Source organism: Bombina bombina, chromosome 1, assembly GCF_027579735.1.
Source record: "Bombina bombina isolate aBomBom1 chromosome 1, aBomBom1.pri, whole genome shotgun sequence".
Lineage (NCBI taxonomy): Eukaryota > Metazoa > Chordata > Amphibia > Anura > Bombinatoridae > Bombina > Bombina bombina.
Window position 1 is genome coordinate 1,279,656,222 of NC_069499.1, and position 16,667 is coordinate 1,279,672,888.

At 40.9% G+C, this 16,667-nt stretch overlaps 1 protein-coding gene across 1 annotated transcript in view; it reads left to right on the forward strand.

Moving 5' to 3' along the window:
* Positions 1-16,017, forward strand: part of UBA2 (ubiquitin like modifier activating enzyme 2) — a 51,248-nt gene extending 35,231 nt beyond the window's left edge. The window contains exons 16-17 of the mRNA XM_053701426.1: positions 8,574-8,722; positions 15,152-16,017. Coding sequence (XP_053557401.1) covers positions 8,574-8,722; positions 15,152-15,345 — 343 coding nt within the window. The 3' untranslated portion in view covers positions 15,346-16,017. The remainder of the gene's footprint in view (positions 1-8,573; positions 8,723-15,151) is intronic.
* Positions 16,018-16,667: the final 650 nt, after the last annotated feature.

Genomic DNA, 16,667 nt, shown 5'->3' on the forward strand with positions numbered 1-16,667 from the left:
GTCTATTTATAATGGTGGGAATAACTCAAACCCTGTTTGTGTTGTGAAAAAATAAAAGGTAGAAAAGTCAAGTTAAGTAATAACTTCTTTAGCAATACAGGTATATTGCACTCATACAAAAAGCAGTAATTAAATATTGGAAATATTTTTGTCTGGAGTAATGTTAGGTTAAAGCTGTTTGAATTTATATTAGGAAGTCTGACAAAAAAGAAAATTCATGCTTACCTGATAAATTTATTTGTTTTTTGACACAATGAATCCACGGATCATCTTAATTACTAGTGGGATGTTCACCTCCTGGTCAGCAGGAGGCGGCAAAGAGCACGACAGCAGAGCTGTTAAATAGCTCCTCCCTTCCCTCCCACTCCAGTCATTCGACCGAAGTTAAGGAAAGAAAGGAAAAGCAAAGGTGTCTAAAGTTTACAATAACCCACAACCTGTCTTACAAGAACAGGGCGGGCTGTGGACTCGTGTCAAAAAATAAATAAATTTATCAGGCAAGCATAAATTTTATTTTTATGACACGATGAGTCCACGGATCATCTTAATTACTAATGGGATTCAATACCCAAGCTAGAGTACACAGATGATACGGGAGGGACAAGACAGGGAACCTAAACGGAAGGCACCACTGCTTGAAGAACCTTTCTCCCAAAAGCGGCCTCAGCCAAGGCAAAAGTGTCAAATTTGTAGAGTTTTGAAAAAGTGTGAAGAAAGGACCAAGTTGCAGCCTTGCAAATCTGTTCCACAGAAGCTTCATTTTTGAATACCCATGAGGAAGCAACAGCCCTCGTGGAATGAGCCTTAACCCTCTCAAGCGGCTGCTGTCCAGCAGTCTCATATGCAAAACGTATGATACTCTTCAGCCAAAAAGAAAGAAGTAGCCGTAGCTTTCTGTCCCTTACGTTTGCCTGAGAAAATCACAAACAAAGAAGAAAAGTCCTTAGTCGCCTGCAGGTAAAACTTTAAAGCACGGACCACGTCCAAATTGTGCATAAGTCATTCCTTCTGGGAAGAAGGATTAAGACACAAAGGAGGAACAACAATTTCCTGATTAATATTCCGATCAGAAACAACCTAATTTCTCTTGCAAGATGTATCGAGTCCACGGATTCATCCATACTTGTGGGATATTCTCCTTCCTAACAGGAAGTGGCAAAGAGAGCACCCACAGCAGAGCTGTCTATATAGCTCCTCCCTTAGCTCCACCCCCCAGTCATTCTCTTGCCTGCTTAACTGCTCCAAGGTCCATTCAAGCATCCAAATCTAATTTCTCTGCGCCTGACTGCTTGGAGATTGAACGCCTGATTTTATCAAAGCGTGGTTTCTCTGAGTTAGTCATTGATGCCCTGATTCAGGCTAGAAAGCCTGTCACCAGGAAAATTTATCATAAGATATGGCGAAAATATCTTTCTTGGTGTGAATCCAAGGGTTACTCATGGAGTAAGATTAGGATTCCTAGGATATTGTCTTTTCTCCAAGAAGGATTGGAGAAGGGATTATCAGCTAGCTCCTTAAAAGGACACATCTGCTTTGTCTATTCTTTTACACAAGCGTCTGGCAGATGTCCCAGACGTTCAGGTGTTAAGTCAGGCTTTAGTCAGAATCAAGCCTGTATTTAAACCCGTTGCTCCACCATGGAGCCTAAACTTAGTTCTTAAAGTTCTTCATGGGGTTCCCTTTGAACCTATGCATTCCATAGATATTAAGCTTCTATCTTGGTAAGTTCTGTTTTTAGTAGCTATCTCTTCGGCTCGAAGAGTTTCTGAGTTATCTGCTTTACAGTGTGACTCACCTTATCTTGTTTTCCATGCAGATAAGGTAGTTTTGCGTACAAAACCTGGATTCCTTCCTAAGGTTGTTTCTAATAGGAATATCAATCAGGAGATTGTTGTTCCTTCGCTGTGTCCTAATCCTTCTTCAAAGAACGAATGTCTGTTGCACAATCGTGATGTGGTTCTTGCTTTAAAGTTCTACTTACAAGCAACTAAAGATTTCCGTCAAACATCTTCATTGTTTGTGGTTTATTCTGGTAAGCGGAGAGGTCAAAAGGCTACGGCTACCTCTTTCTTTTTTGGCTGAAAAGCATCATCCGTTTAGCTTATGAGACTGCTGGCCAGCAGCCTCCTGAAAGGCTTACTGCTCATTCTACTAGAGCAGTGGCTTCCACATGGGCTTTTAAAAATGAGGCTTCTGTTGAACAGATTTGTAAGGCGGCGACTTGGTCTTCGCATCATAATTTTTCCAAATTTTACAAATTCGATACTTTTGCTTCTTCGGAGGCTATTTTTGGGAGAAAGGTTCTACAAGCAGTGGTGCCTTCCGTTTAAGGTACCTGTCTTGTCCCTCCCTTCATCAGTGTCCTAAAGCTTTGGTATTGGTATCCCACAAGTATGGATGAATCCATGGACTCGATACATCTTGCAAGAGAAAACAGAATTTATGCTTACCTAATAAATTTCTTTCTCTTGCGATGTATCGAGTCCACGGCCAGCCCTGTCTGTTTAAGACAGGTAGTATATTTTTATTTAAAAAACTTCAGTCACCTCTGCACCCTATAGTTTCTCCTTTTTCTTCCTAGCCTTCGGTCGAATGACGGGGGGGTGGAGCTAAGGGAGGAGCTATATAGACAGCTCTACTGTGGGTGCTCTCTTTGCCACTTCCTGTTAGGAAGGAGAATATCCCACAAGTATGGATGAATCCGTGGACTCGATACATCGCAAGAGAAAGAAATTTATCAGGTAAACCTAAATTCTGTTTTAGTACGTAAAACTACCTTATCTGAATGGAAAATAAGGTAAGGAGACTTGTACTGCAATGCCGAGAGCTCTGACACTACGAGCCGAAGAAATAGCAACAAGAAATAAAACTTTCCAAGATAACAACTTAATATCTAAGGAATGCATTGGCTCAAACGGAGCCCCTTGAAGAACTTTGAAAACTAAATTAAGACTCCATGGAGGAGTAACTGGTTTGAACACAGGCCTAATCCTGACCAAGGCCTGACAAAATGATTGTACATCTGGGACATCCGCCAGACATTTGTGTAACAAAATAGATGAGGCAGAGATTTGACCCTTTAGGGAACTCGTTGATAAACCCTTCTCTAAACCTTCTTGGAGAAAAGACAAAATTCTAGGAATCCTAACTACTCCATGAGTAGCCCTTGGATTCACACCAATAGAGATATTTACGCCAAATCTTATGGTAAATCCTTACGAGCCTGAATCATGGTCTCTCTGACCGAGTCAGAAAAACCCTGCTTGGATAAAATTAAGCGTTCAATCTCCAAGCAGTCAGCTTCAGAGAAACTAGATTTGGGTGAAGGAAAGGCCCCTGAATCGGAAGGTCCTTCCTCAACGAAGTCTCCAAGGTGGCAGAGTTGCCATCTCCACCAGATCTGCATACCAAATCCTGCGAGGCCAGGCCGGTGCTATGAGGATCACTGAGGCCCTCTCCTGTTTGATTCAAGCAATTACCCGAGGAAGAAGAGCAAACAGAGGAAAAAGGTATGCTAGACTGAAGGTCTAAGGGACTGCCAGAGAATCTATCAGCTCCGCCTGGGGGTCCCTGGACCTCGACCCGTATCTCGGAAACTTGGCATTCTGTCTGGATGCCATGAGATCCAATTCCGGCTGACCCCACTTGAGATTCAGGTTGGAGAATACTTCCGGATGGATTTCCCATTCCCCCAGATGAAAGGTCTGCCTGCTCAGGAAATCCGCCTCCCAGTTGTCCAACCCTGGGATGTGGATCGCTGATAGGAAACAAGAGTGGGCTTCCACCCACTGGATTATTTTGGCTACCTCTGTCATCGCTAAGGAACTCCTCGTTCCTCCCTGATTGATGTAAGCCACTGAAGTTATGTTGTCCGACTTGAACCTGATAAACCGTGAGTGAGGCTTACTGGGGCCAGGCCAGAAGGGCATTGAAGATTCCAAACTCCCTGATCTTTTAGGGAGCCCCAGACTGCTCAACACCCCAGAAGGCTGGCGTCTGTTGTCACAATCACCCAAGATGGTCTGCGAAAGCAGGTTCCCTGGAAGAGATGATCCAGAGACAACCACCGTTGAAGAGAGTCCCTTGTCTCCTGCTCCAGAGTTATTCGAGGAGACAAGTCTGCATAATCTCCGTTCCATTGTCTGAGCATGCTTAACTGCAGAGGTCTGAGGTGGAACCGAGCAAACGGAATGATGTCCATTGCCGCCACCATCAGCCCGATTACCTCCATACACTGAGTCACTGACAGCCGGGGAGTATTCTGGAGGACTAGGCAGTTATCGATAATCTTTGATTTCCTGACTTCTGTCAGAAAAATTTTCATAGACAGAGAATCTATTATGGTTCCCAAGAAGATTACCCTTATGTCTGGAACTAAGGAACTCTCTTCCTAATTTATCTTCCACCCATGAGTTCTCAGGAAAGATAACACCATGTCGGTGTGGGATCTTGCTTGTTGAAAGGATGGCGCCTGGACTAGGATGTCGTCCAGATAAGGCGCCACCCCAATGCCCCATGACCGAAGCACCGCCAACAGTGACCCTAGAACCTTTGTGAAAATTCTGGGAGCAGTGGCAAGACCAAAAGGAAGAGCCACGAACTGGAAGTGTTTGTCCTGGAAGGCAAACCTTAGGAACTTGTGGTGATCCCTGTGAATAGGAACATGTAGGTACGCGTTCTTTAAATCCACTGTTGTCATAAATTGACCCTCCTGGATTAAGGGAAAAATGGAATGAATAGTTTCCATCTTGAAGGACAGAGCCCTTAGAAATTTGTTTAGACTCTTGAGGTCTAAAATTGGTCTAAAGGTTCCCTCCTTTTTGGGAACCACGAACAGATAGTAATAAAAACCCTGACCCTGTTTCAGTACTGGAACAGGAACAATCACTCCCAGAGCGGAGAGGTCTCTTATGCAATGTAAGAACGCCTCTCTCTCTGTCTGATTTGCAGATAATCTTGAAAGTAGAAACCTGCCTTTGGGAGGAAAACTTTTGAACTCTAGTTTGTATCCCTGGGACACAATCTCTATTGCCCAGGGATCCTGAACATCCTGAACCCAAACCTGAGTGAAGAAGAAAAGTCTGCCCCCTACAAGATCCGGTCCCGTATCGGGAGCATGCCCTTCATGCTGTCTCTTGGATTCAATAGCAGGCTTCTTGGATTGCTTTCCCTTAGTCCAAGACTGGTTAGGTCTCCATGCAGGTTTGGATTGTTCCTACTTAAAGGAGGAAGATGAAGAATTTCCTTTGAAAATTTGAAAGGAATGAAAATTACTCTGTCGTTTTTTGTTTGTTTCTCTTATCTTGGGTGAGAAGATGACACTTACCTCCCGTGATATCAGAGATAATTTCCGATAGACCAGGTCCAAACAAGGTTTTGCCCTTGTAAGGAATAGCCAGAAGCTTAGACTTAGAGGAAACATCCGCAGACCAAGGTTTTAACCATAAAGCTCTGCGGGCTAGAATAGAAAAACTTGAAATCTTAGCTCCCAGTTTAATAATTTGATGGGAAGCGTCAGTAATAAAGGCATTAGCTAGCTTCAGAGATTTTATCCTGTTTTGGATCTCCTCCAAGGAAGTCTCAGTACTGAGAGACTCAGACACTGTATCAAACCAATATGCCGCCGCACTAGTGACGGTAGCAATGCACGCAGCTGGTTGCCATTGCAGACCCTGGATCTTTGAAAGCACAACTATCCTCTATGGGAATAGTAGTTCTCTTGGCTAATGTGGAAACGGCCCCTTCCACCTTAGGAACTGTTTGCCAAGCCTCCTTGAAAGAGTCAGCTATGGGAAACATCTTCTTAAAAATAGGAGAGGGAGAAAAGGGTATGCCTGGTCTCTCCCATTCCTTAGTAATGATCTCTGAAGCTCGCTTTGGGACTGGAAATGCGTCTGAGTAAAAAGGAACCTCTAAATATCTGTTCAATTTACTAGACTTCATAGGGACAACCACTACCGTGGAGTCACAGTAGTCCAAAGTAACCAAAACCTCCCTGAGCAACAGACGGAGGTGTTCTAGTTTAAACCTAAAAGTTACAACCTCCGAGTCCGTCAGAGGCAATAAACTTTCTGAATCTGAGATTTCACCCTCAGATGCTACAGCAGTACCCTCCTCTTTGGTGTCCTTGGGAGGCTAGCTCCGAAATTGCATCAGAACTTACTGAATGTCTGGTTTTCCTCTTACGTTTGCCCTGCAACATTGGGAAAGCAGACAATGCATCAGAAATTGTAGAAGACATGAGAGAAGCTATGTCTTTTAAAGTAACTCCAGCGGTCGCTAGAGCAGAAGTGCAGGGCACTGCTTGTGTGGGCGGTAAAATTTGGGACGATTGGGGAGAAAACTGCGGTATACCTTGACCCTCGTCATTGGACTCTTGGACAGCATCCGCTTTTGAAAACTTTTGTTCAGAAAAAATCTTTTTCCTATAGGCTAAAGTCCTCTAAATACATGAGGGACAGAAAGGGACAGGTGGTTCCACATTAACATCCAAACATAAGGAGCAAGTGACGTCTTGCAAGGCTTCTTGGTCCATGCTGTTCACTATGTATGAATTAATAACTCCAAATGAATAAAAAAAAAAAAACTTTGTACAGAAAAAAAAAATTACTGCGCCTTTAAATTTAAAACGGTAACTTTTTTACCCTGCTATGTCACATAGAAAATGAAAGCCAATTAATTACAATCAGACACCCTTACACCTCAGCAACCCTGCTGAGGCGCCTATCTGACCGCCAACCAGGATTCACTATCCCCTCTTGTGAAACTGGAACGATCCGGTACTAAAGTAACCAAATACGTAAACAAATAGCACTAGAATCGCCTGCTTAATATATAAAAAAACATGTGGTTCTAGTGACACACTCTTCAGCCGTCTGTGCCATGGAAGACGTGTCCCTGAGTACTACGCAGTTACAGGAAAGCGCACAAACCCGATAGGCCCGCCCATCATGGGCGTTACTGTACAATTATCTCCCGACCGGCTTATTTTGCTTGTTTAAGCCGTTGAGAGAAATAACCACCATAGGAAATTTAAAATAAGGTTAACTCCCAGCCCCAGTGCCTGCAGTTATGGCTGTCAAATTTAGTCTCCATACAAGGAGAGCTTGATGTCCCAAACATAAAGAGCCCCTGTTAACTGAGCCTTATCTGTTTCATACTGTGTTTTTTTAAATAAAAGTGCCCACTTTTCCTTTTTTTTTTATTATTTGGCCCTACAATATAAAAGTAGCACTTACCTTACATCTGCCTGACAGCCAAGGAAGCTCGCAGGCTTGAGAGGTCCTATCCCTCACATCGACCTGTGGAGAAATAAAAGTATGAGTAAATCTACCTCAGGCTATAGCAGATAGGGAAGCATCCTAATATGGGAGGCGTAGTGAGAATTATGTCCCACAAGTTCCCATTGCTTTAAAGCCACCAAAGATCTACTGAAGAGACTGATATGGACTACTGCTACACCCCAGGACAAAGCAGCACAATCTTTCACTACTTTAAAAATAATAAACTCTTGATTGAAGAATCTTTTCTAACTCCTCACTTTACCACTTCCTATCACTAACGTAGGCAAAGAGAATGACTGAAGTGGGAGGGAAGGGAGGAGCTATTTAACAGCTCTTCTGTGGTGCTCTTTGCCGCCTCCTGCTGACCAGGAGGTGAGTATCCCATTAGTAATTAAGATGATCTGTGGACTCGTCAAGTCATAAAAAAGAAAAAGGTTGTTTATTCAGAACAGCAACATTTATATTTCAGATAACTGTAATAGTAAAAATTACTTGTGTCCCTTTTAAGGGGTTGAAATGAACTATTGTCGTGCATCTCTTCTATGCTGTGCTTGATTAGACCCCATACCATCATCTCTTATAGCTTCCTATAAACAGTTTGCCCGCTATACTTTAAGCAAGAGAACCTCATTACATTCCCCAGGTCCATTAACAGACAAGAGTAAATAGACTATCAAGAATATCAAGTATACATTAGTATTTTTTGTAAATTCTAGTAATATGCCCCCACTGGGAGACTAGTGCTATTGCCTCTGCTTTATATAATGTTTCTACAGAGAATACGTTTTTATATTCTTATTTTTATGTATAGGTGACAGTTTCTATAGGCAAAAGCAGCTATTTCAAATTACACTTAAAGGTAAATGAGATGTTTGGAAAACATTTAATACACTCCACCAGGACCATTGGGAACACATTACAGGGCAGAACCTTTTAGTGTACAATGTCTCTTTAACAGTTATTGTGTTTGACATTATTAATCCATACACCATTGCCTTCTGCTCAAATAGGGGGGCAATGGCGGTGGTGTTTTTGTTTTTGTTTTTTTCTATTGCCTCTATATGGTCTCTCCACCATTTTCTTTCTGCTGTCACATGACCAATTGTGTCACTCATATTTCCGCCCCATAAGGATTTTTTTTTTTTATTGTTGTTCGTACACGTTTAAGGATACTTCAGGCAGGTATCAGGTCTCAATTTCAAGGAGTGATTGCAAGTTGGAACACCTATTTATTGAGCCCTGTACTTGAAAATGTTTTAATTTGCAGCCTATTTTGTCTTGTGTGTGTAGTGAAGATTTGGAGAAAGATGTGGAGTTTGAAGTTGTAGGAGATGCTCCTGAAAAGGCACCTGAAAAGGAGCCTCAGAAACCAGCAGAAGCAACCTCTGGAGGTATAACAAATGGAAGCGACGACGGAGCCCAGCCATCAACATCCTCAGGTATGTTCTTAACTCAGCACTCAGTAGCCCTCAAGTTTTATTTTAAAATCTTGTTTAAAGTTTTTCTTATGTTTATTTTTAAAGATATATAAAATCACACTTCTGTTTTAATATATTTAGTATCATAACTAACAAAATGCTAAAAATTGAGGATTATTTAATTTTAAAATGAGTTTACAGGACCAGTAGAATACAGTAGATTTATATAATCGACAAATGCATGATAACAAGACAATGTGATAGCACTTAGTCTGAACTTCAAGTGAATAGTCTATTTCCACTCCCTCTCTATCATGTGACAGCCATCAGCCAATCACAAATGCATATATGTATATTCTGTGAATTCTTGCACATGCTCAATAGGAGCTAATGACTCAGTGTAAATATAAAAAGACTGTGCACATTTTATTAATAAATGGGAAATTTGTTTAAAATTGCTGCTTTGACTCATGAAAGTTTAATTTTGACATGAGTGTCCCTTTAAGTTGGTTGTCCTGCATTAAGTATATTTCTTTCTAATGACATGAATCCACAGATCATCTAATTACTATTGGGATATTCACCTCCTGGCCAGCAGGAGGCAACAGAGTACCACAGCAAAGCTGTTAGATATCACCTACCTTCTATCCAACCCCAGTCATTCTCTTTGCCTATGTTAGTGTAAGGAAGTGGTAAAGTTAGGTGTCTGAAAAGATTCTTCAATCAAGAGATTATTATTTTATTTGCAGTACTAGTATGTGCTGTTTTTACTCCAGGGTGTAGCTGTAGTCAATTTCAGTCTCTTCAGTAGAGCATTGGTGGCTTTTAAGCAAAGGGAACTTGGAAATAATTCTCACTGCGCCTCCCTCATATTTAAATAAAAGTTGCTGCCCTTATTATTTTCCACAGGTCAATGTGAGGGAAAGGACCTCTCCAAACCTAGTGAGCTGCCTTGCTCGGCAAGATTATGAGTTGTGCGTTAGGGTTAAAAAGTAGCGTTGAGAGGTCCCAACGCTGCTTTTTTAACTCCCGCTGGTATTACGAGTCTTGAAATGACAGGCTCACCGCTCACTTTTTTGGCCAGACTCGGAAATACCGCAAATCCACTTACGTCAATTGCGTATCCTATATTTTCAATGGGACTTGTATAACGCCGGTATTTCGAGTCTGACCAAAAGTGAGCAGTACAGCCTCTCCTGTCAAGACTGATACCGCATTTTAAAGTCAGTAGTTAAGAGTTTTACACTACAATGCCGTAGCATAAAACTCTTAACTAAAGTGCTAAAAAGTACGCTAACACCCATAAACTACCTATTAACCCCTAAACCGAGGCCCCCCACATCGCAAACAATAAAATAAATATTTTAACCCCTAATCTGCTGAACCAGACATCACCGTCACTATAATAAATATATTAACCCCTAAACCGCCGTACTCCTGCATCGCAAACACTAGTTAAATTTTATTAACCCAAATCTACCGGCCCGAACATCGTTGACACAACCTACATTTATTAATCCCTAATCTGCCGACCCCAACGTCGCCACCACTATATTAAATGTATTAACCCCTAAATCTAAGTCTAACCCTAACCCTCCCTAACTTAAATATAATTTAAATAAATCTAAATAAAATTACTATAATTAGCTAAATTATTCCTATTTAAAACGTAATACTTACCGATAAAATAAACCCTAAGCTAGCTACAATATAACTAATAGTTACATTGTATCTAGCTTAGGGTTTTTTTTATTTTACAGGAAAGTTTGTATTTTAACTAGGTACAATAGTTATTAAATAGTTATTAACTATTTAATAACTACCTAGTTAAACTAAAGACAAATTTACCTGTAAAATAAAACCTAACCTAAGTTACAATTACACCTAACACTACACTATAATTAAATGAATTACCTAAACTAAATACAATTAATTACAATTTAAAAAAAATCTAAAGTACGAAAAAAACAAACGCTAAATTACAGAAAATAATAAAATAATTACAAGATTTTTAAACTAATTACACCTACTCTAATCCCCCTGACAAAATAAAAAAGCCCCCAAAATAAAAAAAACCCTGCCCTACACTAAATTGCAAAAGGGCCTTTTGCGGGGCATTGCCCCAAAGTAATCAGACATCTTCACCCAACCGGGCAGATGTCTTCATCCAAACGTCATCTTCTATCTTCATCCATCCGGCGCGGAGCGGGTCCATCTTCAAGACATCCGACTGTGGAGCATCCGCTTCTTTCTTCGACGACTGAATGAAGGTTCCTTTAAATGACGTCATCCAAGATGGCGTCCCTTCAGTTCCGATTGGCTGATAGAATTCTATCAGCCAATTGAAATTAAGGTAGAAAAATCCTATTGGCTGATGCAATCAGTCAATAGGATTGAGCTTGCATTCTATTGGCTGATTGGAACAGATTTTGCATTGCTTCAAAAATAAAGCAGTTTTGTTTTAAAATTTAAACAAACAGTAATGGTGTTCTTTTAAGGACCCTATGGATAAGAAACTGGAGGGTTTTCTTAAGAAAATGTGCGTTCACCAGGGTTTACAATGGCAACCTGCGGTGTGTATTGCTACCGTTTCTAGTGTGGCGGCATACTGGTTTGATGCGTTGTCTGATTGTTTTCAAACAGACATTCCCCTTGAAGAGATACAGGACAGGATCAGGGCTCTTAAATTGGCCAATTTCATTTCTGATGCTAACCTTCAAGTTATCAAGTTGGGAGCAAAGATTTCTAGTTTTGCCATTCTGGCTCGAAGAGCTTTATGGCTGAAATCTTGGTCTGCAGATGTGTCGTCTAAGCTTTTGTCTATTCCTTGCAAGGGTAAGACCTTGTTTGGCCCAGCTTTGGCTGAGATTATATCTGACATTACAGGAGGAAAGGGTCATTTCCTTCCTCAGGATAAGAAATCTAAGCAGAAGGGACGTCAGAGTAATTTTCGTTCCTTAGGAAACTTCAAGGGTAAACCTTCCTCCCCCTCAAAAACATTCAAGACCTTTCCACCCAGGGGCAGATTTCTTCTCTCAAGATTATCTGTAGACCAGATAAAAAGAGTTGTTCTTACGTTGTGTTCTGGATCTATCCGAAATGGGAGCGATAGTTCCTGTCCCAGTACAGGAGCAGGGTCTGGGATTTTACTCCAATCTGTTTGTGGTTCCCAAGAAAGAGGGAACCTTCAGACCAGACCAGAGTACCGTCCTTCAAAAAGGAAACTATTCGTTACATTCTTTAAGAGGGTCAATTTATGACAACAGTAGATTTAAAGGATGTGTACCTTCATGTTCCCATCCACAGGGATCATCACAAGTTTCTGAGATTTGCTTTTCTCCACAAACACTTCCAGTTTGTGGCTCTTCCTTTCAGACTAGCTACAGCTCCCAGATTTTTTTCTAAGGTTCTGGGAATCTCTGTTGGCAGTGCTCTGGTTACAGGGTATTGCAGTGGCGCCTTATCTGGAGGACATTCTGGTTCAGGCCCAGTCTTATCATCTAGCAGCTCCCACACTGAGATGCTTGTATCCTTCCTGTGCTCTCACGGTTGGAAGGTGAATCTGGAAAAGAGTTCCTTAATTACATCTACAAGGGTAGTCTTTTTGGGAACCATAATAGATTCCGTTTTGATGAAAATATTTCTGACAGAGGTCAGAAAATCCAAGATTTTCAAATCTTGTCGGTCTCTTCAGTCCTCTCCTCAGCCATCAATGGCTCAATGTATGGAGGTAATCAGTCTCATGGTAGCCGCCATGGATATTATTCCTTTTTCTCGTTTCCATCTCAGACCTTTGCAGTTATGCATGCTCAGACAGTAGAACGGGGATTACGCGGATCTGTCTCCGCAAATTCATTTGGATCAGATGACAAGAGATTCTCTTCCTTGGTGGTTGTCTCAGGATCATCTCTCCCAGGGAACCTGTTTTCACAGACCTATCTGGGTGATGGTGACTATGGACGCCAGCCTGACAGGTTGGGGAGCAGTCTGGGGCCTTCTTAGGGCTCAAGGGACATGGACTCAGGAAGAATCTGTTCTCCCCATAAACATTCTAGAGCTAAGAGAAATCTTCAATGCTCTTCTGGCCTGGCCTCAGTTAGCTTCTGCCCGGTTTATCAGATTTCAGTCGGCCATCATAACCTCAGTGGCTTACATCAACCATCAGGGTGGAACTCTGAGTTCTTTGGCCATGAAAGAGGTGTCCAAGATTATTCAGTGGGTGGAGACCCACAACTGTTGTCTGTCTGCGATCCACATTCCAGGAGTGGACAACTGGGAAGCAAGTTTTCTGAGCAGACAGACCTTTCACCCGGGGGAATGGGAATTGCATCCGGAAGTGTTTTCCAACTTGATTCTCAAATGGGGACAGCCGGTTCTAGATCTCATGGCATCTCGTCAGAATGCCAAGCTCCCGAGGTATGGGTCGAGGTCCAGGGCCCCAAGGCGGTTCTGATAGATGCTCCGGCAGTAATTTCAATCTTGCATACCTATTTCCTCCGTTGGCTCTCCTTCCTCGGGTCATTGCTCGGATCAAGCAAGAGAGGGCGTTGGTGATTCTCATTGCTCCGGCGTGGCCTCGCAGGGATTGGTATGCATACTTACTGGAGATGTCATCTCTCCCTCCTTGGAAACTTCCTCTAAGAAAGGGCCTTCTACTTCAAGGGCCCTTCCTTCATCCAAATCTAGTTTCTCTGACTGCTTGGAGATTGAATGTTTAATTTTATCCAAGCATGGATTTTCAGATCAGGTCATTGAGACTATGATTCAGGCTCGCAAGCCTGTTACCAGGAAAATTTACCATAAGAGTTCAGATTCCTAGGATTTTATCTTTTCTCCAAGAGGGTTTGGAGAAGGGTTTATCGGCAAGCTCCTTGAAAGGTCAAATTTCTGACTTATCTATTTAGTTACATAAACGTCTGGCAGAGGTACCAGATGTTTAATCGTTCTGTCAGGCCTTGATCAGAATCAGGCCTGTGTTCAAACCTGTTACTCCTCCCTGGAGTCTTAATCTTGTTCTTATGGTTCTTCAGCAGGCTCCTTTTGAACCTATGCATTCCTTAGATATTAAGTTGTTATCTTGGAAGGTTTTGTTTCTTGTTGCTATTTCTTCTGCTTGTAGAGTCTCTAAACTCTCGGCTTCACAGCACGAGTCTCCCTATCTTATCTTTCACTCGGATAATTTTATTTTACGTACTAAATTGGTGTTTCTTCCTAAAGTAGTTTCAGATCGGAACATTAATCAGGAGATTGTTGTTCCTTCTTTATGTCCTAATCCTTCTTCTCATAAGGAATGTCTTCTGCACAACCTAGACGTGGTTCGTGCTCTGAAATTCTATTTACAGGCGACTAAGGATTTTCGTCAGTCTTCCGCTCTGTTTGTAGTTTTCTCTGGGAAAGTTGGGTGTAGAAAGCTACGGCTACTTCTCTTTCTTTGTGGTTGAAGAGTATAATTCGCTTTGCCTATGAAACTGCGGGACAGCAGCCTCCTGAGAAGGTTACGGCTCATTCTACGAGGGCTGTTTCCTCTTCCTGGGCATTCAAAAATGAAGCTTCTGTAGAACAGATTTTCCAGGCTGCAACTTGGTCCTCTCTACATACTTTTTCAAAATTCTATAAGTTTGATACTTTTTCCTTGGCTGAGGTTTCCTTTGGGAGAGAGGTTCTTCAAGCAGTGGTGCCTTCTGTTTAGGTTCCCTGTTTTGTCCCTCCCTTATCAACTCTGTCCTCTAGCTTGGGTATTGATTCCCAAAAGTAATTAGATGATCCGTGGACTCATTGTGTCATTAGAAAGAAAACAAAATTTATGCTTACCTGATAAATGTATTTATTTCTTGACACAATGAGTCCACGGCCTGCCCTGTTTTTGATGACAGGATATTTTTTGTTATGTTTTAAACCTCATGCACCTCTGTTGCTTCCTTTCTCTCCTTTACTTTGGTCAAATGACTGGGGTTGGATAGAAGGGAGGTGATATTTAACAGCTTTAATGTGTTGCTCTTTGCTGCCTCCTGCTTGTCAGGAGGTGAATATCCCAATAGTAATTAGATGATCCGTGGACTCATGTCAAGAAATAAATACATTTATCAGGTAAGCATAAATTTCGTTTTTCTAGACTATTGAAGCTTCTTAAAACAGAGTCATAATTCTGCAGAGCTTTAAATATTGACTTGGATAATACAAAGCACATGTTGCTATTAAAACTCTTTTCAGTGATAATATTCAATATTTAAAGATTCACATATACCCATTAAATCTTTATCTAACACTTGGGAAGTACAATCATGCTTTTAACAACTACTGGGTACGTCAAAACTTCATTATTAATGTGCTTTCCGATTTACTTCTCTCCAATTTTGGATTTTATCTACATTGTGATCATGCAGTTGTCATTTTATAAAGTTGTAGAATTATGTGAGATGTTTTTACATGGTCTCCTTGTCTTTGCAAAAGCTCAAGATCAAGACGACGTTTTGATTGTAGACTCTGGTGATGAAAGTCCTTCATCCAGCAATTCTGATGACAATATGGAGAATACAAGCATGAAGCGAAAACTGTCTGACAAAGAAGAACCAATCAGCACTAAAAGAAAACGTGTGGAGTCACCAACAGAAGATGATGATGATGATATCATAGAGCTTGACTGAGAGTATTCCTCAGCAAGCCTCCTTTTTTATAATGCTGTGTGACTTATTAGGGTGTGTAAAATGTTTAGAACTAGACTGTTCATCTTAATGGGTTAGCCTCACTCCTCCAGGTTCATTTTTCTACATTGTGAAATCTTTAAACAAGTTTATTTATAAAGTTCATGTAACTGTTTGTATTCTGATGGGAGAACAGATAATTCATTTGATGAAAGTGTTTTGCAAGTGGTTTAGTACAAAAAAACTGTGGTATTGCAAAATATTTGGATTGCCATATTTATGTATTTTTTTGTTACATTTTGTTTTGTTATAAATTGAAGGGAATGTTCTAGAACTAAACATTTCTCACACCCTAATGTGGTTTCAAAATTGTGTTCATTTTCCACAAATGTGCCGCATCAAGAAGCTATTCAGTTGCAGTGGCCAATAATCCTGCATTGTAGGTTTTTCATGGCCTTTTTGATAGTGAACACGATGGCCCATTTGAGGGCGATATGTATATTACTGTAAAACAGTTCACTTCTCTGTATTTTTTCAGCTTTTACTGCCGGATGTCAATGTTAAGCAATTTTTGTGCATTGTTCCAGGTTATTTATATTTGATGATTTGTAAACCTCAAATACAGCTTCCATACTGTATCTCCTAATGGACCAAATAAACTACATCTTGTTCATACTTCTTTATAAGATCCATTTCAGAAGCTAAAGGAATAGAAAGCATTGTCAAAGAAAACACAAGTGAAGGCCTATAGTTGTGTTTATACATGTTTTGAGGGGAAAAAAATCAAAGTAGTACCTTGAAACTATTGGGCCCAGAACATGTGGCATTGGCATTCCATCATTCTGAACACTGTCTAAACACCAACATAAAAACTTGTGTGTGTTAAAACAGTAAATCATGGTGATTGAATGCACTCTTTTCTTTAGGACATAGAGTAATAGGTGGCAAGTATGTGTGACGGACACCCAATACAACTTTTTTTTTCTAAAGGGATATTCATGATTAAGATAGCACATGCAATTTTAAACAACTTTCTAATTTACTCATATTATCCATTTTTCTTCGTTCTCTTTGTATCTTTATTTGAAAAAATGTAAGCTTAGGAGCCGGCACATTTTTTGTTCAGCACCTGGGTAGCGCTTGCTGATTGGTGGCTACATTTAAACACCAATCAGCAAGCGCTACACAGTTGCTGAACCAAAAATGCGCCAGTTCCTAAGCTTGCATTCTTGCTTTTTCAAATAAAAATACCAAAAGAATGAAGAAAAATTTGCTAAAATTGCATGCTCTATCTGAATCATGAAAGTTTAATTTTGACTAGACTA